The sequence below is a fragment of the Piliocolobus tephrosceles genome, chromosome 9, assembly GCF_002776525.5.
Source record: "Piliocolobus tephrosceles isolate RC106 chromosome 9, ASM277652v3, whole genome shotgun sequence".
Classification (NCBI taxonomy): Eukaryota; Metazoa; Chordata; class Mammalia; order Primates; family Cercopithecidae; genus Piliocolobus; species Piliocolobus tephrosceles.
Genome location: NC_045442.1, coordinates 19,939,635 through 19,965,182, shown reverse-complemented (window position 1 = coordinate 19,965,182; position 25,548 = coordinate 19,939,635). Strand labels below are relative to the sequence as shown.

Genomic DNA, 25,548 nt, shown 5'->3' with positions numbered 1-25,548 from the left:
GCAGGTGCTGACTATGCAGGCGTCACATGCAAAGCCCCATGCTGAGGCTGGTACAAATCACTGCATGCCATTACCTCCATTTCTAAATATATGAAGGACAAAACCTGAGCTTTGCCGAATTCTGTGATGTAAAAATTGGTCACTAGTGTGACCATGTGAAATAATAATGTTATGTGCCATGTGCCAAATGCCACTTATCAAATAAAAAGAAGACCAAAACAGGATGACAAGAGGTCATAAATAGGACATTTGGGGTATTAAAATCACCTAACCTGGGAGGCCATTGCATTTCTAGGTACTGCGAGTATTTAAACAGAACACTATTTATGACTGTATATCAGACACGATTCTACTTATCTGAGTTAATCTTCACAAGTACTCTATGAGGGGGAAGGAACTATTATGAGGTGATATTAACTCAGAGGCACAAAGTCACACTGAGAGGGGACGCCACATGCTCAGCCAGGCCCCCTCACCAGCATTCATCACTAGGAGCCAGGCACTGTGCTACACACAAGGAAGCAAGGGGACGGAGAGGACAGGTCCCGCCCAGAAGACTCAGGGTCAAGATCAGGGATGTGACAGAATTGAACACTATGAGGACCAATCCCAGCAGGCAATCTTAACCAAAACCCAGGCATTTATGCCTAAAAGGCCATGCTTCTCCAAGACACATAGATCCATTCCCACAGACTACCCCTCTTAGGAGACCTAAAAACTAAGCTCACCGAAAGTGCCCAAACAAAAGCTTAGCGTTAACAACTCACATCACTGGTAAATTTTGAGATCTTGCTCACGTTCCTGAATTGAGGTGTTTCACAGTAGTTGATACTGTGACCTCTACTACTTTCCAGATCCTTCTTATACTCCACCTTGGAAATCAAAACACCAGACACACAATAGAACCAAATCCGAAGTCACTCTTGAAAATGTCCCAGGACTTGACTAGGATATTTTTAGAAAACTTTCAACCCAAGATTTTAACATATCAAGCATAGAATATGCTAAGTTAGCAGGACATAGTTTCCTTGATTAAAAACAAATCATAATAAATAGTAAATGATTGGTTTCATTCAAAAAATTAAAAGTATATAGTCACTTTCTTTTTTTTTGAGACGGAGTCTCGCTCTCGCTCTGTCACCCAGGCTGGAGTGCAGTGGCCAGATCTCAGCTCACTGCAAGCTCCGCCTCCTGGGTTCACGCCATTCTCCTGCCTCAGCCTCCCGAGTAGCTGGGACTACAGGCGCCCGCCACGTCGCCCGGCTAGTTTTTTGTATTTTTAGTAGAGACGGGGTTTCACCGGGTTAGCCAGGATGGTCTCAATCTCCTGACCTCGTGATCCGCCCGTCTCGGCCTCCCAGTCACTTTCAAGATTTCAAGAACAAATACTATAAGACTTCGTAACTCAGAAAATGGCAAAACTGGTTTTACAACTCAGGTAGGTAGTTACTCTTGAGGGGAAGTGTATTAGGGGGATAAATCACATTTCCTATCATGGAAATGTCTTAGGAGGATGCCTGGTCATGTTCTGTTTCTTGATCTGATTGCTAGTCACACAGATGTGTCCCACTTAAGGAAATCCTTCCCACTATATATTTATGATGTATGCACATCTTTATAGGTATACTTCAGTGCAATTCAACCAGGAAAGTTACTTTACAAGGAGTATAATAAATGAGACCACTCAGATGCAGAGCGTCTTCTAATTTAAAATCAGTTGGCTATTTGAGCTCTCCTGGGTGCCTGGATATAGGATGTGAGGCTACAGTAATAAAATAGACTCCAAGTCACCTCAGGTAATTAGCATGAGGCAGTTAAGGCCAACTACCTGCAATAGATGGCTGGTTTGTCTTACTGACTAAACGTAAGGACGTAAAGAAATGGAAGGTTCCCTTACAACTTCTTTCCAAAGGAAATACCCCTCAGTTTGTTATCATATCTTACAAAACTATATGGTGGGGGTATGTCTAATTCTAATACTATAAATATATTTTTATATTAATCTGTTCAATTACAGTATATTCATATAGAAAAATACCAAAATGGGAGTTTAAGACCAGCCTGGCCAGCACGGTGAAACCCCATCTCTACTAAAAATACAATAAATTAGCTGGGCATGGTGGTGGGCACCTATAATTCCAGCTACTCTAGAGACTGAGGAAGAAGAATCACTTGACGTGGGAGGCGGAGGTTGCGGTGAGCCGAGATCGCGCCATTGCACTCCAGCCTGGGCAACAAGAGCGAAACTCCCTCTCAAACAAAAAAAAGGCCAAAATGTTAACGGTGTTATTCCTGGGTGGTAGAACTGCACTCCCAGTGGTATGGATCCAGTTCTGTCCCTAAAAGTCTCTACCACCCAGAACTAGACACTTTACTTTTCCAGGCGTATGACAAAGTGAGAGCCTAGTGGTGGAAGAGGTCCTATCTAGATCTAGTGTTCTGTGAGTGACAGCAAAAGGCCAGCAAACTTTTTCTATAAATGACCAAACAGTAAATATTTTAGGTTTGGCAGGCCACATATTCTTTGTCAATTGTTATACTCAACTCTGTCCTTGTAGCTCCAAAGCAGTCACAGATAATCAGAAACAAATGTCATGTGACTGTGTTCCAATAAAACTTTATTTAAAAAAGCAGGCTGTGGGCTGGATTTGTCACTGAGGCTGTAGTGTGATGACCTCTGGTCTAGAGCACCAGAATCATCTGGAACATTTGTTTAAAATGTAGATTCCAAAGCTTCAGCAGCCATCTATCACTTCAAAGTATCTGAGGCTTCTGATAAGGCTTAGGAAAATATCACTCCTGGTGACTCGGAGCAGCCCCAAGTTAGAGGACCACGGGTTAGCTAACAGGTTAGGGAAAAGGACTGGCTTTTAGAGGTTAGAGATGGAAAATATTTTTGGATATTTGCATATCTGTTTGTGAGTTGCAGATAACTTGTTACGTGAGTGCTTTGAATCGCCATAATTGTTCCCGTCGCCAGAGGCTGCCAAGTCAAATGCCTTCAAGAGTCCAGATAAGAAATGAAAATGAGGGAAAATGCCATGAAGGACACACTAGGGCGTGAGAAGGATATGAGGATCTAGAGGGGATATTTCCTTGCCAAACAGTCCTCACAATAAAAATGTCTTAAACTGTGGGCAAGCCAAACCAAACACACCCCTCTGGCAGCCAGTGTAGCATGTAAGGAAAGGGAAATTCACATGGAACACACAGCTTCTCGGAACTCAGACTTCAATAATAAGAGAATGAGAGGGGTTTGACGTTTGAAACACTCTTTCAGATGTTTGATTTGTTTTAAAAGATGGATCCTCCAGTATTCTTTCTGGCAACTAGAAGCCTGTTGCCTGGCACTTTTGAGTATTGACAGCCCTGGGAAGATCTAGGCAGTAACTTCTGAACCATCAGAGAAAGATGTAACTGGTTTGATTCTAGGCTCTCTTGTAAACTGCATTTTACCACTTATCTGTTCTTGGAAACCGGTAACCAATGGGCAGAATAGGTGGTGTCACCATTTTTTTTTGAAATGGAGTTTCACTTTTGTTGCCCAGGCTGGAGTGTAATGGCACTATCTCGACTCACTGGGACCTCCACCTCCCAAGTTCAAGCAATTCTCTTGCCTCAGCCTCCTTAGTAGCTGGGATTACAGTCATGGACCACCACGCCCAGCTAATTTGGGCTAATTTTGTATTTTTAGTAGAGACGGGGTTTCTCCATGTTGGTCAGGCTGATCTCGAACTCCTGACCTCAGGTGATCCGCCTGCCTCTGCCTCCCAAAGTGCTGGGATTACAGGCATTAGTCACCACACCTGGCCGGTGTCACACTTTTAGCCAGAGCTTTTTATTATAGGGTCACCTCATCCACTGACTATAGGAGATAAGAAAGGTGATGCTCATGCGTGTGGCTCTTCCCCCACACTCACCTCACTCACGAGTTTGTTTACGCTCTGAGCCCGTTTGAGGACCAAGTTGTCTTGAGCTGGAAGTGAGTGATAATGTGCGGCACCTTTCATCCTATTGAAGTCCTGCCTGTATTTTATCTGAAATAAAAACACACAAAACAGGGCTGGAGTTGATGTTTCCATGCTCTGGGAGAGGAATTACTCCAAAGTTATCCTGGACTTAATGTCAACATTTACTTAATACAATTTTCTGAAGGAAAAAAAAAATATTCATGTGGCCTTTTCTCTTCATGAAATCTATAAACTACTTTGTCCTTTTTTGTTATTAAAATTTTCCTGGACCTTTTCACACTTTTTATACTTTATACTCTAATATTGCATGGAAAAAAAATGTCTTAAAATAATCATAAGAAAAGTTGTCAGTCCAAACCCATTCTGCCCTTGGTTTAAACATCATTTCCCTGCTAATGAGGGGCAGAGTAATGTCTTTTAACTTCCTTCCTCAGGGAAAGATGGTGCTGTTACGGGTAATAGGTGAATAGTTCTTTGGTAAAGGAAAGGAAAGAGAGTGAAGGAAAAGGAAAGAAAAACAAAATGGCAAGGGGTGTGAAATGAATGCTAGGTTCTGATGAGACCAAGTTACAGTTGGCATGTTAAGATCTGTAGTGAGCATGTCACTTTTCCAAGTTTAATTATAGCCTGCCTTTCAAGGACTGCCAGCAGGCTAACATTCTGCCAATAAAAATCATTTCATCACCGGGTTACACCCAGTTTGATAATCATATGACTTATTTTAATCAGTTCTTCCCCTAAATTACTCAATTTCTAATTGGGCCATTTGGCAAAACTCTCCTAATACCCCACTCTGGCTGGGCACCCTCTGTACTTGCTTCAAATGGTCTCAAGCAAGCTATACTGGTTGTCCATGTGCATCTCCTTGGAAGCAGACGAATGGGGCCAAAGCAGTCTTCATAAATTTGGATGGGAGTTGAGGGCTAACATTCTACTTTGGCTCAGCTGTAATAAATGTATCTGTGTGTAGGTTTCAGTAAGCACAGCCTTCAAAGTCTCACTTCTCTGCCTCTGTGGCTCTGCCGTCACACCTACATGGTACTTACGTCACTAGCGAGTTCATGGGCTTTCTTGGCGTTCTGATATGCTGGAGTGATCATAGCTGGGAAGCTGCCCTTTCCCCTGTGCTCCTCATACTCCTCCAGGTAACCCTGCTGGGTGGGTCAAAAACTTCAGTGAGTAGTGCTTTCCTCCCCAGATGTGCGGGGTTCAGCAATGGCCACTCACAGAGCCTATTATCACAGAGGTTCATCCACCTTGGGTTCCAGTGATGCCCATGTGGTGGTTTAAACATTCCTTTTAAGATGGCAGACCCTGGAGTCAGGCCCACTTACTTGTACCCAGCACACAGTCAGCACTAAATAATGGCAACTGATATAATGATCATCATCATTATTTCCACTGGATAAATCAGACACTCTACCACTCCCCCAGGCCTATGTGTTATGGAATATTCATTTTTTAACTGACAACCAGGGAAGTCCTTTGTCTTCCAGCAGGTCTCAAACACTACCTTACTCATGCCCAATGGCAGATCTATGTAGAGACCTCCCCCAGTGGTACTGTCTCCTCTAGTGGTACCGTCTCCCCCAGTGGTACTGCATCCCCCGGTAGTACTGTCTCCCCCAGTGGTACTGCATCCCCCGGTAGTACTGTCTCCCCCAGTGGTACTTCATCCTCCGGTAGTACTGTCTCCCCCAGTGATACTGTCTCCCCCAGTGGTACTGTCTCTCCCGGTGGTACTGTCTCCCCTGGTGGTACTGCATCCCCTGGTGGTACTGTCTCCCCTAGTGGTACTGCATTCCCTGGTAGTACTGTCTCCCCCAGTGATACTGTCTCCCCCAGTGGTACTGTCTCTCCCGGTGGTACTGTCTCCCCCGGTGGTACTGTCTCCCCTGGTGGTACTGCATCCCCTGGTAGTACTGTCTCCCCCAGTGGTACTGCATTCCCCAGTAGTACTGTCTCCCCCAGTGGTACTTCATCCCCCGGTAGTACTGTCTCCCTCAGTGGTACTTCATCCCCTGGTAGTACTGTCTCCCCCAGTGGTGCTGTCTCCCCCAGTGGGTGGTACTGTCTCCCCCAGTGGTACTGTCTCCCCGGTGGTACTGTCTCCCCGGTGGTACTGTCTCCACTGGTGGTACTGTCTCCTCCAGTGGTACTGCCTTCCCCAGTAGTATGTGTCATGTAACCAGAAAAGGAGTATTATATAATTTTTGTAATTTGGGAGGAAAAAATTCGAATTACCATAAGATTATCTGAAATGGGACTAACTGTATATTTCAGACTAAGGATTACAATCTTTGTCTTAATCCTTTCTTTTTTCTTCCCCGCACCAACCATCCGCTCCCAGAAAGGAAAACCTCTCTCATGATGCTGTCATCACATGACGGATAACCCCTCCCTGGCAGCCAGATGTACTTTAAGACCCAGCTTAGAGACAACCTTCTCCTTGTAGAAGTCCTTCAGTCCTCCCTCACCCCTGGACCTGCCCCAGGCAGAGTCCTCTGTGTTTTCACTGTACTTTTCGCACAAATCTGAAACAGCCCATGTGGTTCTCCCCTTAGGCTCATGACTCCATCTCTCTGTGGCCTCCTTCAAGCCAGGGGCCTGTCCAGCTCCAGCACCAGGGCTTGGACTGTGGCACACACATTTGCTAAAATAAAATAGTTGGGTCAGATTAGAAAATCCAGGTTCCCCGTTATTCAACAATGAAAACCATTTAGCCCGAGTTCTACTTTTTGCCTGGCTGCCAGAATATTCTGGCCAAATATAATAAGTAATACGTTTTTTTAAAAGGTTCTCAAATTCTTTGGTAATCTGCTCTATGGCTTTGCCCATTCTGCTCTACAGTTCTGTGTTTGTAACTTTACTGCAGTTTCTCTCTCTCTCTCTCTCTGTATATATATATATATGTATGTATATATGTATGTTGTAAGTGTTAATCTTTTTTCAAGACATCTAATCCTGTTGATTACATGGTATAATCCTTTTAACAAGTCTAGTTACTTGTTAAAAAGAAGAATTAATTGGTTGGCATTTAAGGCACTACAGATATTTATAGTTATCTGCCTGCTGGCTTCTCTCTTGCTCCCTCCTCCTCATGCCCTGGCGAGTCATGCTAAATCACAACAGTGAAATGCCATACTAGACTGAGTCCTCTCAACAGCTGCTGACAGTGCTATCAAACAACACCCATTTTGATTCTTGCATTTGTTATTTTCAGGACTGAAAACTTCAATCAAAGCATCCTACTAATCAAGAACCAGCTATGATACTAAAAAGTTACATTTCATCTATACCTACAGTCATGTCTAGGTACACATATGAAACGACACATGTGTCTTATAACTACTGGTAGATAGGATTGGCCAAATACAGGACAAAATATTTTTTGCCAAATATAGAAGCCAGATATTTTTTTAAAAGCTGATTTTTAAAAGTTGTCCTGAGCTTTCCAAACAATATATTTAAAATACAAAACAAGTAAAAACATTTTTCACTGGTTTAAAGCACTAAAAGACCACTTAATTAACTTAGAGAATTTGATTAAATGGCCTTTTAAATTCAAAACCAAGCATTTCTGCTCTGGCAGACATTTTCAAAGGAGTCCCAATCGACCTTCAAACACATCCTAAGACTCATATGAGTACATGCCTAACTACGGCAATGTGTTTTTCTAAAGAACAGAAACAAATTCATTGTGGTTTTCTAAGTCATATATGTTGTAGAGAATGTACTTACTGCCAAATAATTCAAACAACTGTTCAATTATGAAAAAAAATCACTTGAACCCATAGAATGTATTCTTCCAACACACACTCATGTTCTTCCAATGTTCTTTACTTGCAACTGTGAACAATAATGCTTCCTTTCTACCCTACAACACCTGGCTAGTACCAGAAAAGACAGAGGGATGTGCAAATAATAATTAGCTTGTGATTATCATCTTAATCTTTTTTTTTACTCCCTGTCAAGACATAGTTCATCTGAGAAGTGAAATTAGAAAAAGGGTTTGCATTCTCTGGCATACTGATTTATCTACCAACCTAGATAACAAATTCACTTTCTAAGAAAATGAGCCCCACTACTCAGTGAAATGCTCAATATTTTTCAAGATGCATTTTGATCTCTATGTTGCTTATGATAGAGCCCAGCTAAGCTTAGCTGATCTTAGTCCTTGGGACTGTTCTTCAATGGACAGATAAGAATGCTTTCTTCTTGGCCAAGCCACCATATTGGTGTAAGTCATTTATTTATTTAAAAAAAGAAAGTGCCTCAATCTGTTTTCCTAAGTGGGTCAAGTTGAGCCCTGTACAACTGTTTGTCCACTACTTTCTATCTTGGAAAATCTACCTTTCATAAATAAGGTAAAGATAAACGACAGCCCCACCCCTGATTAAATGGTCATAGCTGTATCACAGCCTAGAAGGGGCTAAACATGGAAAAGAGCAGGGCAGGAGATCATTTTATCACATACCTGACCATATTGGTCTGCACATTCCCTTGTCAACATGCCCTCAGCTCCAACGGCTGGACCAGCCATTCCCCTCATTTCTTTTTGATATTGTTGATGGTACCTCACCTGTTTGAAGGCAAAGGACAAACTCGGTGAATTTGACTCCCATACACGGGAGCCAAAAGAGTAAAAGTGAATGTCTTAATGGAAAATTCTTTTTCTGCTTGGATCTAGGGAGTAGGTATGTCTCAGACATAAAAGTGCCGGGTCATTGTCATGGTAAAATTCACTTAAAACTATGAAAGAAAACTACTCCCTGGCTTCAGGGTAAATGCAAAAGTCGACAGGAAGTTGGACTCCTCAGACCCAGGTTCACATTCCTCTTTCTCCCTAACATGACCACATCGTCAAGGAAACTTACATCACTTGCCAGCTCATTGGCTCTTTTGGCTATCTGATAGGCAGGTGTGATCATTGCAGGGAAACTGCCCTTCCCTCTTTGTTCTTCATAGTCCTCTGTGTATCTCACCTGAAATGAAAAAAAAAATATGAATCACATGCCCCAATCCTACTGTTTATCAGATGATCTTAGTGGGATGCTCTGCTAAGGGTTCCATGACATCCTGCCCATCTCCTGTCATAGCTCATATGGCATATAATTGGCTTACTGTTTGATAGGCCATGTGCATCTTATTCACCTTCTTATTCCCAATACCCAGCACAGTGCCTGGCACATGGAGACACCCAATGTGGAATTCAACACGTGCTTGCTAAGCACCTGGTGTAGGCCAGGCACTGGGCCTGGGCAGAGGAATAAGTCTTCAGCCCTCAAGGAGTTGTCAGCCATGTTTGGGAGACACAAGAGTCTTCTCAACCCCAGATCGAGGCTAAGGCAAGAGGAAACCACGTATTAAGCAGAAGTTGGATTTCTGCTTCAATGTCCCATTCAGAACAACACTAAATTCTTGATTTTATTATGCTATGGAACATTTGGGTTATGTAAATGCAAGTGGTAAAAGTTGTTTAGAAATTATGTTCTCTGATTTGTAGTGGCAAGAGAGATTTCTCTCAGATTACTCAGATACATCCAATTTGGTGTTAACCCAATCTAAAGTTTTCTCTTTAAAGAAGTGTCTTTGCAAGGTCTCTGCTAACTGACTTATCAAACCCAACCATCCTTGACCTCAGGAATTTCTTCTTGGTACCCATGCAGGACTAGAATGTCTCCTACATTCTCCCTCCCTCTACCTCTAAGCAAGGAAAGAAAGCGGAATCTCAAGTGCAAACCACTGCATCTTGGTCTCCCCCATCTCTCTCTTTTTTTTAAATTTAATTTAATTTAAAGTTCCAGAATATATGTGCAGGATGTGCAGGTTTGTTACATAGGTAAATGTGTGCCATGGTGGTTTGCTGTACCTATCAGCTCATCACCTAGGTATTAAGCCTGGCATGCATTAGCTATTTATCCTGATGCTCTCCCTCCCACCAGCTCCCCACCATGGGCCCTAGTGTGTGTTGTTCCCCTCCCTGTGTCCATGTGTTCTCATTGCTCAGCTCCCACTTTTAAGTGAGAACATGGGGTGTTTGGATTTCTGTTCCTGTATTGGTCTGCTGAGGATCATGGCCTCCAGCTCCATCCATGTCCCTGCAAAGGACATGATCTTGTTCCTTTTTATCATTCTATTATAAAGATACATGCACGTGTATGTTCATTGCAGCACTATTCACAAGAGCAAAGACGAGGAATCAACCCAAATGCCCATCAGTGATGGACTGGCCTCCCTCCTTTCTTACATCACTTTGAAGCTGTGCCACAGCCTTGCTCCGTAGCAGCTCAGGAGTATCTGCCACCGTGGAGAACCTGGAGATGCGTTCATCGTGCCCTTTCTTATACTCCACCTGATGAGAAGACAGTAGAGTCAAGGGTGCACCCACCTCACAGCCTCTGCAATGACCTCTCCCTGTGGCTCTCCTAAAGCTGCACCATCAGGCTACACTCAACGCAAACCTGTGGCAAGTCTTCTGTGGCTTGTTTCATGTGCTCCTCCTCAAAAAGTATCTATACCAATGTGCTAAGTCCAGTAGTGTGCCAGGGATTGCCACACTCCAACAAATATTTACTTGCTTAATCTCCATAACAATCACATTTGGCATGACCAATGTTTTCCTCACTTTACAAATCAGAAGCCAAGGAAGAGAGAAATTAAGTAATTTGTCTATAGTCACTTAGCACTAAGGGATAGGATTCAAATTTCAGCATTCTGGCTCCAAAATCTGAACTTTTAACAAACAAACTTTGCTACTCTTCCGGTGGACCTGACACCCAGTTAAAAATTAGTGTCTTCGGCTGGGCATGGTGGCTCACATCTGTAATCCCAGCACTTTGGGAGGCTGAGGCGGGTAGATCACAAGGTCACCATTGTTGCCCCGGCCAACATAGTGAAACCCCATCGCTACTAAAAATACAAAAATTAGCTGGGTGGGGTGGCGGGCACCTGTAGTCCAGCTACTCGGGAGGCTGAGGCAGGAGAATCACTTGAACCCGGGAGGCGGAGGTTGCAGTGAGCCGAGATTGCGCCACTGCACTCCAGCTAGCGACAGAGCAAGACTCCTTCTCACAAAAAATAAAAATAAAAAAAATAAAAATAAATAATATCTTCAATGCTAAAGCAAACTCAAGAAATCATGTGGTCCAGACTTTGGGTGAACTACACAGTCTTCTCTGTATTCTATAGATATGGTCCCATCACCTCACAGAGAATACTTGACACGGAAAAGGTAAGAACACAGTTTTCTCTGTAATATGACACCCATGGTACCTACCTCCCCAAAGCACTCTTTTATTGTTTTTTCCCTAAATCATGGGGGTTCGTTAACGACAAAAATTAGCATAATCTATGGTGAAAAAGCACCCAGACACTCACTTGACTGGCCAGCTGGTTGGCTCTCTTGGCCCTTTGATAAGCAGGTGTGATCATGGCTGGAAAGCTCCCCTTGCCCCTGGGTTGCTCATAGTCTTCTGTATATTCCTGTTGGTCAGAACCAATGTCAGCACGAGAACTGAGATGATACTGAATGACAACTAAGAAAACTGCAATAAAACCAATGAAACTAGATTTATAAAGTGCTTCGGAAATATTTCAATCACCTGTAATAAATGTAAATATGGTTTATAATTGGCAATTTGAATAAAACCTTCAGCACTGAAGAACTCATATTTCCCATGTCAAAGGGGCTCCTCTTCAATGTTCATATCAAAATATGGGGACCTAGCACAACTCAAGGGCTGCCCTTTGACTCTAGGGCCTGTAGGTAACATAGCCATTAATTAATACCTGGGTGACTTTCCTGTAATTCGTCTGCTAGTAAGAGTCCTACAGTATTGGAAGTAAAATGTCTCTTATTCTTTCCTTCTGACTTTCTGAATATCTCTGATGATTAGTTTTCCTAATGAGACTTACCACCTTAGCATTTGTGTTTCCAGCATTTTCTTTCCATTTTCTAAAGGAAAAGTCATGAGGACTAACAGTGTTTTCCAAAGTAGATTCTTCAAAGGGTAAGTGTACCTAGAGGTAACCAGGAGGGACCTAGTTACCTAGAGTGTAACCTGTGCAAATGGTTGAGGATTTCCACAATGCAGGCTAAAATTGTCTTCCCTATGTGAAAGCCTGCTAAGGTCTCTTACGATTCTGGAGGTCAGTATTTTAAAATGGGCCATCAGGGATGCTTCCTTCTAGAGGTTCTAGAGGATAATCTGTTTCTCTGCCTTTTCCAGCTTCTAGAGGCCCCCACATTTCTAGGTCCTGCCCTACATGGCTTTGGCCTCTGCTTCTGTCACCACATCACTTTCCTCTGACTCTGACCCTCCTGGTTCCAGGGATTAGGACATGGGTATCTTTGGGGATGATAGCATCATTCTGTCTACCACAATTGTAAAAGTCAAGGAACAATCAAACTAATTGCTAAGTAATTGCTAAACCAATTCCTAAAGCAATTTCTAGGGTGCTTACCTCACCAAGAGACTTTCGAGCCTCAACCATCCTTACAATTTCGGGGTCCGGCAGAGCTCCTGGGCACCAAGCATTCCCTTCCCTATATCCAGTCCAATAGGCTCTCTACAAAGGAAGCACACGAAGGGATACAAACACATGTCCCAGACTCCCAGTAACACATACATTGTCAAAAGAAGATATTCTTAAACATTATAAACTCCTATTGGTAAATCCTGGGTCTCAGCTAACTGAAATGTTCATTTATTTCAGGCTAAAAAATGACCTAAGTTTCTAAATAATTGAACTTTCTGAAAGCCACTATGTCACAGGAAAATTTGGAATATAACAGCATTTTCTTGCACACCACTGCATCAGGATTAGGTGAGGAGGAGGAAAAATCACTGCGATCAGGTAATCTGAGATTAATCAACATTATTCAGACAAATGTCAAAAACCTACTACCTGTTACTTGACAACTGACAATGGAAAGAAAAGTAAAAAAAAAAAGGAAAGGCAAAGTTTCTCTTTTAAGATACTCATGACCTACCACCTTGGGAGATAAAACTAACATGAAACAAATAGCAATTAGAAAACAGTTATAGTTTCAGTGTATTGTCTGAGTGATAAGTACAATAAGAATCTTTAAAAAGCAGTCTGTAAGAGATGGGTCCCATTTAGGGCAGGAAGATAGAATTTGAGCTGTACCTCCAGGGCTGAGGGCAATTATCAGAGGCCAAGGGAGAAAAAATGGCATCCACTCTAGAAGGTCAGTTCCATGAGGGTGGGGATTTTTGTGTTTGGTTCACTAATGCATCCCCAAAGCTTGGAACAGTATGTAGCAACTCATAGACTCAACAATTATTTGTTGAATAAATTCCAGGAATGTGGGCTGCCATGAATAAAAGCATGAAGGCAGTGATGGCTCAGTACTTAGGACCATGAGGAGGTGGGTTTGACTGGACCCGAGGGAAAGAGATGGGGAGCCAGGTGGGCTGGAGGGGGGCAAGTTGGACAGGTTGGGTAGAGCCAGCCTTTGGAGATCTGGAAAGACAGATTATTCATATGTGAAATTACACTCAACCTGACTAGCAATTAGGGACATCTAAATTGAAACAAGATGCAGATTGTCCAAACACTTATCTGACAATACCAAGTGCTGGTTAGAATGTGGGGAAACAGGCATTCTCACACCCTGCCTTTGTGTGAGTATAAAATGTACAGCTATTTTAGAATGCAATTTGAGCCTCCATTAAAATTTAAAAGGGACATACCCTTTGATCTAGCAACTTTGTTTTTTCATTAGCTAGTCTAGAAAAAAACTCATTTGTGTACAAAAGAGGTCTTGAACAAGAGTGTTCATTGCAACTTTGCAATAGAAAAAATTTTTTTGAATAATCCTGTAATCCTGTCTATCAATAGGATAGTATGGTATTGTACATCCATTCTTTGTTGTTGTTGTTGAGACAGAGGCTTGCTCTGTCACCCAGGATGGAGTATAGTGGCACTATCTCAGCTTACTGCAACCTCTGCCTCCCAGGTTTAAGCAATTCTCCTGCCTCAGCCTCCTGAGTAGCTGGGATTACAGGCACATACTACCATGTCTGGCTAATTTTTGTATTTTTAGTAGAGACGAGGTTTTACCATGTTAGCCAGGCTGGTCTCAAACTCCTGACCTCAGGTGATCCACCCACTTCGGCCTCCCAAAGTGCTGGGATTACAGGCATGAGCCATGGCACCCAGGCTTGTACATCCATTTTTAATGGTGCACCTATGATCCACCCATTCACAATGGCTTAAAAGGATGCTGATATAGAAATATTTCCAAGATATTTGTTGAGTGAAAACTACTTCACAACAATGCATATTGTTTCATGAAAAAAGTATACATTTACTATACTGTAAACAAAAAATAAAATTCTAAGCCCCCTACCCATCAGAACAGACCCCTCCTCTCAGCCAAGGACATTCCAAAGTTAACCTGCAAAACTGGTTTAGGCCATGATGGGAAGGGGAAGGTCGAACATGTCTCATTATACCCGCCTCCCTTTTGGAATTCAGGAAAAGCCTACCGACCAGTATTAACACCAACACAGACTTTAAGTCTGATAAGAAATATTTACAATCTATTCTCTCTGAAACCTGCTACTTGGAGGCTTCATCTGCATGATAAAACTTTGGTCTCCACAATCCCTTATTGTAATTCAGACATTTCTTTCTATTGATTTCAGGTCTTTAGTTAATAACTCTTTCAACCAACTGCCAATCCAAAAACTTCAAATCTACCTACAACCCGAAAGCCACCATTTCGAGTTGTCCTGCCTTTCCAGATGGAACCAATGTACACCTCACATGTACTGATTGATGTCTCATGTCTCCCTAAAATGTATAAAAGCAAGCTGTACTCTGACCACCTCTGGCACAGGTTGTCAGGACCTCCTGAGGCTGTGTCGTGGGCATATCCTTAACCTTGGCAAAATAAACTTTCTAAATGGATTGAGACCTGTCTCAGATACTTTTGGTTTATATAACATATATACATATATAATTTTCAATAACAAATAATACTAGCTGATATTTATTGTGCCTACCACTGTTCTAAGATCTTTTGATTATCACAATATCATTATGTTAGGAAGTATTTGAAGTTCACCTTACAGATGAGAAAGTTGAAGTAAAGAACGGTTAAATAACTCATTCAAGATCCTTCAATAAATGGTAGTAAACATGTCCAAATGTAAACTCTAGAAAGACAGATATAGATAGTTTTATTTGCAAATCAAGAGAGAAAAGTCTGGAAGGATGCTACCCGCAAGACTGATGAAAGCGGGTACTTCTACAGAGAAAACTGGAATTGGAGGTGGTGGATAAAGGGTTACCACCTTTATCAGTACACTGGATTTTTTTTTTTTTTTACAGTAAGAATAATGCAAATTCTTATGCATATATTATGTGTGTAAATAAAATAAATGGCTAAGGAATTCTGAAATGATGAGTCTGTCAACAGACAGGGGAGGTGGGAAGAGTATAAGTCAGGGATACCCGGGAAGGGTGGAGACAGGCTGGAGAGAGGACAGCCCAGACGAGGGAAAGGAGCCATCTTGGGAAGCCTCCTAAAGGTCCAGGCAGGAAATGACGTGGAGCAGAACTGGGAGAGTGGAGAGGAAGGGGTGGAGCTGAGTGAAGTGTTGGAGAAAGAAAGGGTAGTCTTCGTTTCAAACCTGGGTGATAGAAATATAGTGGCTGGAAGGGGAAGACAGTGAACCTGGTCTGGGGCAGATAGAGTTCAGGTGATGTTAGGAGATGCTGATTGAGGTCTTCCATAGACAGTTGGAATTACAAACTGGATGAAAGGAAACCTATTTGATTTTCTCTAGAAGTAATAATAATAATACATTCAATTGACATAGTGTGTCATTCTTTCTTTTTCCAAACCCACTTATCACTTTTCTCTCACCTCATTTGCCAGTGGCTGCCTGTTAGGTGCACCTTCCTTATCCTTGGATTTCATGTCCCAATGAAAAACTGATTTAAACTGTTCACCATCTTCTTGGTCATGGATCTGCACAAGGAAGATGTTGTCAGTGAGGTTTCCATTAGAAAAGAGAAAAAAAAATAGACAAACAACTCCTAGCTAAAATTGGGGGATTTTGCTCAGTCTCAACTGCAAAGCACTGAGCTACAAGGCACACTGCGCTGTCAGTCTCCCTGTGGTTTCATCTGCACCACCAACCAGGTGGCACATATAGAGCACCTGCTGTGTGCAAAGCTCTTTGGAGCAGTGCAATTAAAGTGACCGAGATAAAGTCTTTATAAACCTACCACACAATACAAATTAGAGTAACCTGAGAAAACATTGGGCATTAGAGTAGTGGTTCTTAATTTTAGTCGTGTAATCATCACCCAGGGAGCTTGTTAAAATGCTGGCTCCCCAATTTTGTGTGTCTCACAATTTTACCTTTAACACCCTGATTTTTAATAAACCTTGAGTTAATTTTTATGTATAGATAAGGGTCAAGGTTCATTTTTTTCTATATAAATACCCAATTACTACAGTACTGTTTATTGAAAAATCATTCTTGCTATGGTAAATTGCAGTGATGCCTTTCTCGTAATTCAAGTGACCATATACATGCAGCCCTATTTCTGGACCTTGTATTGGAGTCCACTGGTCTATTTCTCTCTTCTTGTGCCAATTCTATGCTGAGTTAATAGAGTAAGTCTGCTTTTATAGAGTAAGTCTTGAAATCTGGTGAGTCCTTCAATTTTGTTCTTCGGTTTCTTGGCTATTTTAGGAGCTTTGTGTTTTTATATTCGTTTCAGAATCAGTCTGTCCATTTCCACAGAAAAACACCAGGATTTTGAATGGGACTGCCTTGAAAGTATAGATTAATTGGGGGAAACTGACCTCTCAGTAACATCTTCATAACCTTGAGATAGACAAAGATTTCTTAAATGTAAAAAGGACTAACTACAAAAGGAAAAAAAAATCAGGTCTTAGGTCCAAACTAAGATATCAAAATTTATTAGGTAGGAAGTGGGGCCCAGAAATCTGCAATTTTGGCCAGGCACAGTACCTCACACCTGTAATCCCAGCAATTTGTGAGGCCGAGGCAGGCAGATCACTTGAGGCCAGGAGTTCGAGACCTGCTTAGCCAACACAGTGAAACCCCCTCTCTCCTAAAAATAGAAAAAATTAGCTGAGCATGGTGCCGCACGCCTGTAGTCCCAACTACTCACGAGGCTGAGATATGAGAATCACTTGAACCCGGGAGGCGGAGGTTGCAGTGAGCCGACATCATGCCACTGCACTCCAGCCTGGGCAAAAATATGAGATCCTGAAAAAAAAAAAAAAAAACAAAAAAAAAAAAAAAAAACAAAAAAAAAAAAAAAAGAAAGAAAGAAAGAAAGAAAGAAAGAAAGAAATCTGCAATTTTTACAAGCTGAAGTTTAAATTCTTAATTTTAAACATGATGAGAAAACAAGCTCAGAGAAAAGTTTAAACCCAAAGAATTCTTGTTCCCTATCAAGGGCATCTTCTGACATTGACTCTCCCTGGTTCCTACTGCTTAATGCTACTTGATGTGTATATTTTAAATATATACATTGAGAGATCTTTACATGCTTTTTCCTTGTGTTTTTAAGAAGCAAATGAACGTTACATAAACTTAAAGTGGGTTTTTGTTTGTTTGTTTGTTTGTTTTTTTACCTACAAATAGCACTACTAATATTTTGGGCCAGTTAATTATTTGTTGTGGAGGACTGCCTCGAGCATGGCAAGATGTTTAACAGCATCCCAGGTCTCTACCCACCAGATGCAATAATACCCCACCAACACCAGTCGTGACAATCAATATGTCCCCAGATAGTAACAAATGTCCCCCGGGTAGGGGTTGGGGGACACTGCCCTCCTTGAGAACAATGTACTTTAGTAATCAGAAACACATGACCAAAATAGATATTCTAGAAAGTTATATTTGCTGTCCTCCTTCCCCAGTGCAAATCTACCACTGGGGAGGGTTTGCCTCCTCCAGGGACCTTTCTTGAGATTCATGATTACATTGAGGAAATAGAAAGAGGAAAAAATGCCATAAATCTTACCAGTGGGGTAAGGAAGCATGAAGGGCTAAATTTCATTCTCTGAATAGAAAAAAAGCCTAGATATTTTATTTTTCTAAAATTCCATTCACACCTACCAAACAGGAAATTCTATCTTTGCAAATATTTATTTTTCAAAGGGTGACATTTAGGAACAAAACACTGCAAATTGGCTTTGAATGCCAGCTTAAAATCTTTGCTTTTCTCCTTCATCACCATCACCGAAAATTCTCTTTCCTTTTTTGATTTTAGCACTTGCACAGTGAATTTGTTTTTTAGTCAATTGTCAAAGTCTCTCAGAGATCACAAGGAGGTGAAAGGTAATTCATATTTTATCTCCTCATATTTTAACTACCCTAGGGCAGTTGTAAGAGCTGGGCCCTGTAAGGGACATGGTTGTCCATTTCACTTTGTCCCTGGTGGGCAAGAAGGAGAAAGTGATCTCAGTAGACAACACACACACATACACACACACACACACAGACACACACACACACACACACACCATATACACATATATACATACATACATACGTAAACACCATACACACATATATACACTCACTATATACACATATATACATACCACATACACATATCCCACATGCATATACATATACATACATACACATATATACATACACACCAAATACATGCATACAATACACATGAACATGTGCACACACATACACATGCACATACATCACATACACACATATAGGTGTGTGTGCACACACATTCACACATACATACACACATATACACACTCCCCAGATGCACACACACATATATACACACACATATACACTGTCACATAGACACAAACAAATACACACACGCAGGCCTCCTGGGAAGCTCACATCACTGTCTGTGGCTGGAAATAGAACCAGCAACAATCCTAGCCTTGCTCCAGGTTGGGCCTGTCATACACAGTTAAAATAAAGTGAGTCCACTCCCACTTCAAAAAAAGGAAAATAGTGTGCAACCTGTTGTGTGATTACAAGGTGGAGAATGCCCGCTGTGGCTCAGTTAGAGGGAAAATACAGCCACTATGGGCATCTTTCTGTAGACAGTGTAATAAATGCAAACGGTATTCTGATGTAAAGTACATCTCCTCATATTTTATCTGTCAAATCCTCGCTACACAACTGCAGAAACATCTGGATATTTGAAAACATGAACAAGTGCTTTTTGTCTTCTGGAGAGTTTGCCACCCTCTGGGTATATATGAAAGTGAGCCACTAATAAATATTCTAAAGTTAAACAGACCTGGATTTGTGCCCAACCAGCTGGGTAAACTAGGCAGGTTATTTAACCTCTCTGTGCCTCAGTTTCCTCAACTATAACATGATAATATTACAGAAGGCTCTTGTCAAGAACACGAGATAATATAAACAACTTACCAGAGTGTTTAGCACTCTGTTTAAGTAAGAGCTATATTCAATATTTACTATAATTTCATGTAGCTGCCCTCAGACACCAAGAGAGGAAAACAAAGTCCTGAAAGAATTAGGCTTCTCAGTAACCTAGGATTGCTTGTGAATTCTTAAGACTTGTGAATCCTTAGGAAGCAATGATATCTGAGCAACAATTTGAGCCTCCGTTTCCTCATCGTAAAACGGGATAATACTAGTATCAACTTCATTGGGTTGCGATGTATGTTAAATGAATTAAGTGCTTCTACAGTAAATGCTATATAAGCTTGTTAAATAAAAGAAATAATAAACTCACAATTAGTTCTAAGCATTTAGTGAAAATAAGGTATCTTGGCAGCATGTGTAGAGAGCTACACAGCAAGACCACTACCTCTATCTCATATACAGTTTCTTGGGAGGAGGACAGTTGGGCAAGGAAGGGAGTCAGTATGAGGTGGAGCAACATTAGGAAGGGAATCTTGGGTAAAGAGGGATTACTAGAGAACCTTTCACCTCATGGGTAATTTTCTAATTTTAGAAAGCCACTAAAACTTCATCCCACAGAGCAACTTCGTGTGGGCATGGGTTATAGAAGCTCAATGATTCATCATTTTAATAGGTGCAAGAGTTACATCGATAGCTGGTTATTTGACAAAACTCCACTATTAGATTTTCAAGAGGTTGGATTTGGCAATGTGGCCTCCATGTTTACCTCCCCATCTCAACTCCACACCTCCTAAACTAAACTTCCTTTCCAAAGGAAAACATCTTTGACCTATTCGCACCCCAAGGAAAAAACAGGCTGTCAATAATCCTAAGTAATGACTGAATTCACAGAGACTTGAGTGTGAAACTAAAGGTTTTGATTTTATGTACCAGAATGTTACAGGGAAAAGTCAAGATCCTCATGATATGTTCCAACTATGTAAGCATTGTTTTATGTAGTAAGCATTTAGTGTGTGCAGAGCCTACTCTATAAACTGTCATCATTTTATGAAACAGTCTTGAGCTGGTCAAGACACGAAGATTATACTGAAATCAAGGACCTCAATTATTCTATCTACATCATCCTGTATATTGGCCCCTAATATTGTGGGAGAACAAACAGTCACATTTGTTACTCAAATGCACTTTACATGTGTATGTGGAGGAAATGGGCAGCTTCACATGCAGACAGACACTTAAAAACTTTACATGTGCCTAAGCACTGTGAATGGATATATAATATTTGCACATATTTGTGGAGTACATGTAATATTTCGTTATGTATTAGAATGTGTAATGATCAAGTCAGGGTATTTAGGGTGTTTTGCCTCAAGTATTATTTCTATTCCAGCTATTTTGAAATATATGATACATTGTTGTTAATTGTGGTCACCCTACTCTGCTATAGGACATTACAACATACTCCTTCTTTTATTTATTTAATTTTCTAAGAAATAAAGAGAGGGTCTCACTAATGTTGCCCAGGCCAATCTCTAACTCCTAAGCTCAAACCGTCTGCCTGCTTTGGCCTTCCAAAGTCTTGGGATTACAGGTGTGAGCCACCGTGCCTGGCTAGAACATATTCCTTCTATCTAATTGTACGTTTCTACCCAGCAACCAACCATTCTCCATACCCTCCGTCCCACTGAAAATTAAATAACTTACCCCACTGATGGCCTCTGGAAATGTCCTCACATTTAGATTTAATGGAGTGTGGTAGACACTGGTGAAAGTGTTGTTCTTAGGGTTATGGCTACAACAAATAGGTATAAATCAAAATTAGAAATGTACTTTATCCAAATGATTGCGGGACTATTCTTAAGATTATTTTTAAATAATAACAGTTATTTTTAAAAAATCAATAAATATAAAACTTAAAAATTAAGTTCATGATTTTCCAGGCAATGCATCTTACAGAAAAATAAAAAGCAAATCACATAAAATCAACATATACAACTGAAAGCCTAAATTTAACTGGAAATGATCACTTGAAAACTTCCTGAAGAAAGTAAAAAAGGAATCTGAAATTATTTAAAAGAAAATACTTCAAAGCTCTATATGCATATTTATGGCCATTATATTTTTCTGCACAATATTTAATCATTTGACATGAGGTTATAGTGGATATATTTGATCTTTTACTTGGAATAAATTTGAAATTTTGTATCCATTGCATAAAATCCCACCTTAAGTCTCTTTAATGACAGGATACAAGTGAACACTTTGGGAAAGATATTTCTTGGATTTAACCCTGGGGGTATATGATTTGAACATTTAGTTGGCTCCTTGTTGAAAAATAAAACTCAAGAGGTGGTGGTGGGGGCATCAAACACTTACGCGTGACAGTACGGCTTTTTCTGGTGACTCACAAAGTTATTAACAGACAGCATCATCTTGCAAACTTCACAGTGAAAACAGGCTTTATGCCATATCTAGAAATCATATAGAGAAGATTAAGCAATTACCTTTTCTCCTCCAGACTCAAGGTTCTTATATATTTTAGGGTACAAAAATGAACTTCGAGGATAAAATGGTGATTAAAAAAAATTAAAAACCACACACACAGCTATAACAACACTCACAGGTAAATAAATGGATAATTTTTTCTTTTCGAGACAACATAGAAGAAATAGAAATGAGTAGAACTAAATAAAGGTGGGAAAATACAACTTTTTCTTGTGGTTCAAAAAAATTTAACTGAAAATTAAATTTCCATATTTACCTATGTCCATATGTGAGAAGGTCAATTTCCTGTGTTTGTTATTATTCACAAAAGCCAAGAAATGTCTACTGACCTGATCTATACAGCTGATCTTCTCAGCAGGATATACCCCATACCCACACCTAGAGCAAGCCTGCACATTCATCTCGAAGCCAGAAGGGAGAAGACAAAGATAGGCAACAGGCAAGAAATGCAAGGAGAACCCCCAGTCTAGTTCAAGCCTTCAAAATCCGATGTCTCTAAAATTCCTGTGGGCGCCTCGATCGTTCAGAGTCCAACTTCCACTTTCCTTTGCTGACCTTCTAGTTTGAAGTCAGCAGTTGGATGGTTTTTAAAGCTGCCACTTACTCAAGGGGCTATTTTGGCCACTCACTCAGCACGCATGCGTCTGAGAAATAAGGTGGAAGTATTTCTAGCTGACACGCTTCTCTAAATAGAAAAATGAACTCACAACAGCATCATGTTTATGTGGATAACCAAATCCTGGTGTATGATCAGGCAGCATGGAGTGGTTTAGCACTAGCTGTGATCATGACCCAAGAAAAGAACCTAAAGGAAGATGCCACACCGTCATCCAACAATCAAATTAGAAAAGCTTGCTCTATGCATCCTATGACTAAAGCGGAAAGGCCAGCTCCCAAAAATATAGAAAATAAAATAGGATTGATTCACTCCTTTAAATGGATAAATATCACACTTGAGTTTTAACTTTACCTACCCAAAGTGTTTACAACAGTGAAACTAAACACTTAATAAGGTATTAATTTGTGTTTAACTTCTACTGGAATGCGAAACTAAAAACAAATGAGAACTCTTGGTGTTTTGACCTCTGTATTTTATTCTAGAATGTTCCAAGAAGGCCTTTGTGCTTGTTCCCTCGCCTCACAGGCCTTAAAAGGGGTAACATGAAGACAGACTCTCTCTTCCTGGCTTTGGGAAGCCTCTCATTGCCTTCAGTCTCTGCTGAAATGTCACCTTATCACCTTATAGAAATACCTGATACAAAATGGCACCTCGCCTGTCCCCACTCCTATCTCATTATCTTCCATTACTCTTAGCCTGCTTGATGGTCTTCATGTCGGTATCACAACTGGACATATTACATGTTAATGTTTCTATTTTTAAAAATCGTGTCTCTCCCATCAAAATATGAGTTCTATCTAAACAGGATCCTTGGTCCTTTTTGCCACTTCTATATCCCCCATGCCTAGAACAAGGCCTGGCAATAAAAGGTGCTCCATAAGGATTTATTGGATTAATGAAATAAATTTAATACTCGCACCAAAATGCCTATAGAGGCCAGATATGAAGTCATAGGTAATGGTAGGAACTTTTCCAAACAGATGAGCACCTATCCCATCTGAAGCAGACAACTGGTCCTCAGTCCCAGCCAACTGTCATCATGAAAGAATCAACATCCCACATTGCCAAATAATCTGATTTTTCCAGAATATTTTCCAAATATTCTGAGCACATCGGAAGTCTGCATTTACACATGAAATTTCCCTTTTTGTATATAAAACAATATAACAGAGTCAAGGGCAGAATTTGGCCAGCAGGTTATCAATCTGTGACCTTGGCCCTAAATGCTCTGAGGTTAGGCTGGTGTCCCCAGGTAGGGTGGAGTGAGATCAGTAGTATTTTGGGGTTGTGTTGAGAGAGCCAGGGGGTAGGAAGAAGCTCTAAAGCCAATGAAGAAGAGTAGGGTTCAAGTTCACATGAGTATAAGGGGAAGGCCAAGTCTCAGGTTTTCCCACATGGGGCTAGAGGCTCTCTCAGCATGGGAAGGGGACTCAAAGCAGGGACTCCAGGCTCAGCAAAGACTCCCACACTGAAACGTGATCAGGCAGGAGGGCTGCCACCAGCCTGAGCAAATGAGAACAGCGACTGGCACAGCACAAAGACCTTCAGGGTTCCCTGGTTGTTATGCTCTGCACCAGGCTTCTGGGGTGGGGTGGAAGATCTAATAATCACTGAGAATGAACTGTACCCCAGTCCAGAGGACTGAAGAATCGGGGGGATTTCATTTTAAAAAGAAGCTTGCAACATTCCTTCTCTGCCTAACCTTGTGATTGCAATCTGTAGCCGTTACAACGGGTTGTTCACATTTGTGAACACAAGAATTACAAAATGCAAGATGTTAAAGTGGATTTGTACCATCACTTCTGATTTATTAGACATCAGAAATTGCTAGGAGAAACAAACCCATAGAACTAGAAATGGGACAGTTTAAGGAACTAGAAGTAAACACTCGTTTCTGGGGCAAGTCAAACATAGCCTTCACTGTGTAGTCGGGCCTTGGTCGGTTTACACCACCCTTCTCATGTTGTGTATAGCCCCTCCCACTCCTTGGCCTAAGCTCCTCCCACTCGACTCAGGGATTACAGCAGGCCATCCAAGCCAAGCCAGCAAGCACACCACGTTCCTTTGGCCTTAGGAGTTGGTTGAGACAACATCAGTGTTAGCCTGGGTTGTCCAGAAAACAGAACCTGTGTCAAAGACTTATATGCAAGGACTTTATTCAGAAGTATAATCCAGGGAGCAGGAGTTAGAAGGCAGGAAATGCAGGGCAGGGAACAGTCAGTATCAGGGTTGTTCTCGAGGGGGCCACCAGCTGGTATAAAGTGCATTGAATGGCTTGACCGTCTTCCAAGGGGCCATATAAACAACCACTTCTCAGGAACATCTACCAGAAGAAGGAAGGGCCCTGTCTCCTATTGGTGAAAGGTTTGTGCCATTGGCTGTTAATGTCTATGCTGTGTATGTACACAGGGAGTCCCATGGAATCTCACACCTCAATATCAACAGGAAAACACCAACGGCAGCAGAAGGCCAAAGACACTGTTGGTTGTGCCCACGTGAAGATGGCCAGATCCCTCACAGAGATAGTGGCCACTACCGAGGCTGAGCCGGCTCAAGTAGGCAAAGGCCCTACGGAAGGTGAGTCTGAGTGAATCTAAAGCAGCCCTTCCGGGTGTCTGATGCACTGTGCTCTCAGCCTAGCCCTGGACTTGGGCTTGGTGCTGGTGAGCTGGAGCCAGATCTTGCAGAGCCCCGTGGAGCCTTGATCTAGGAGCTTTGGCCCACACCACCCCACATTGCTTTGGCTTTTTTTAAGTCTTGACTCATAGGGAGCTTTTTGTTTCACATTAATGACTTTTATGTTCAGTATGTGGGCAAGTGGTTTCCTATTGAAAGTTAAATGTAGTCCTCCTTATTTACCTCTTTTCAATTTCATCCTGTTGATGGTGGTCGCCTTGCTGTAGCCAGTTGAGGTCTTTTTGGACTTGGATTGAGTCATCCAGGATATGAGGTAATCCTTTCTAACTCTGCACCATTTCCAGGGCCCTCCAGGGCTGTGCATATGAACTGGTTTTGAAACTACAGAGAGATGATAAAAGATGTGAAATCA

At 41.4% G+C, this 25,548-nt stretch overlaps 1 protein-coding gene across 4 annotated transcripts in view; it reads right to left on the bottom strand.

The window, feature by feature from the left end:
* Nucleotides 1-22,469, bottom strand: part of NRAP (nebulin related anchoring protein) — a 75,896-nt gene extending 53,427 nt beyond the window's left edge. For 2 of the 4 annotated variants that reach the window (XM_023206633.1, XM_023206635.1), the window contains exons 1-12: nucleotides 22,210-22,445; nucleotides 21,752-21,846; nucleotides 21,080-21,167; nucleotides 15,874-15,978; nucleotides 12,438-12,542; nucleotides 11,352-11,456; nucleotides 10,222-10,326; nucleotides 8,849-8,956; nucleotides 8,449-8,553; nucleotides 5,018-5,122; nucleotides 3,921-4,037; nucleotides 768-872 (exon numbers count right to left, since the gene is read on the bottom strand). In XM_023206633.1, the coding sequence (XP_023062401.1) occupies nucleotides 768-872; nucleotides 3,921-4,037; nucleotides 5,018-5,122; nucleotides 8,449-8,553; nucleotides 8,849-8,956; nucleotides 10,222-10,326; nucleotides 11,352-11,456; nucleotides 12,438-12,542; nucleotides 15,874-15,978; nucleotides 21,080-21,167; nucleotides 21,752-21,846; nucleotides 22,210-22,281 (1,215 nt within the window). In that variant the 5' untranslated portion in view covers nucleotides 22,282-22,445. Of the gene's footprint in view, nucleotides 1-767; nucleotides 873-3,920; nucleotides 4,038-5,017; nucleotides 5,123-8,448; nucleotides 8,554-8,848; nucleotides 8,957-10,221; nucleotides 10,327-11,351; nucleotides 11,457-12,437; nucleotides 12,543-15,873; nucleotides 15,979-21,079; nucleotides 21,168-21,751; nucleotides 21,847-22,209 lie in introns of all 4 variants that reach the window. The other 2 variants (XM_023206632.1, XM_023206634.1) reach the window with 2 other exon arrangements.
* Nucleotides 22,470-25,548: the final 3,079 nt, after the last annotated feature.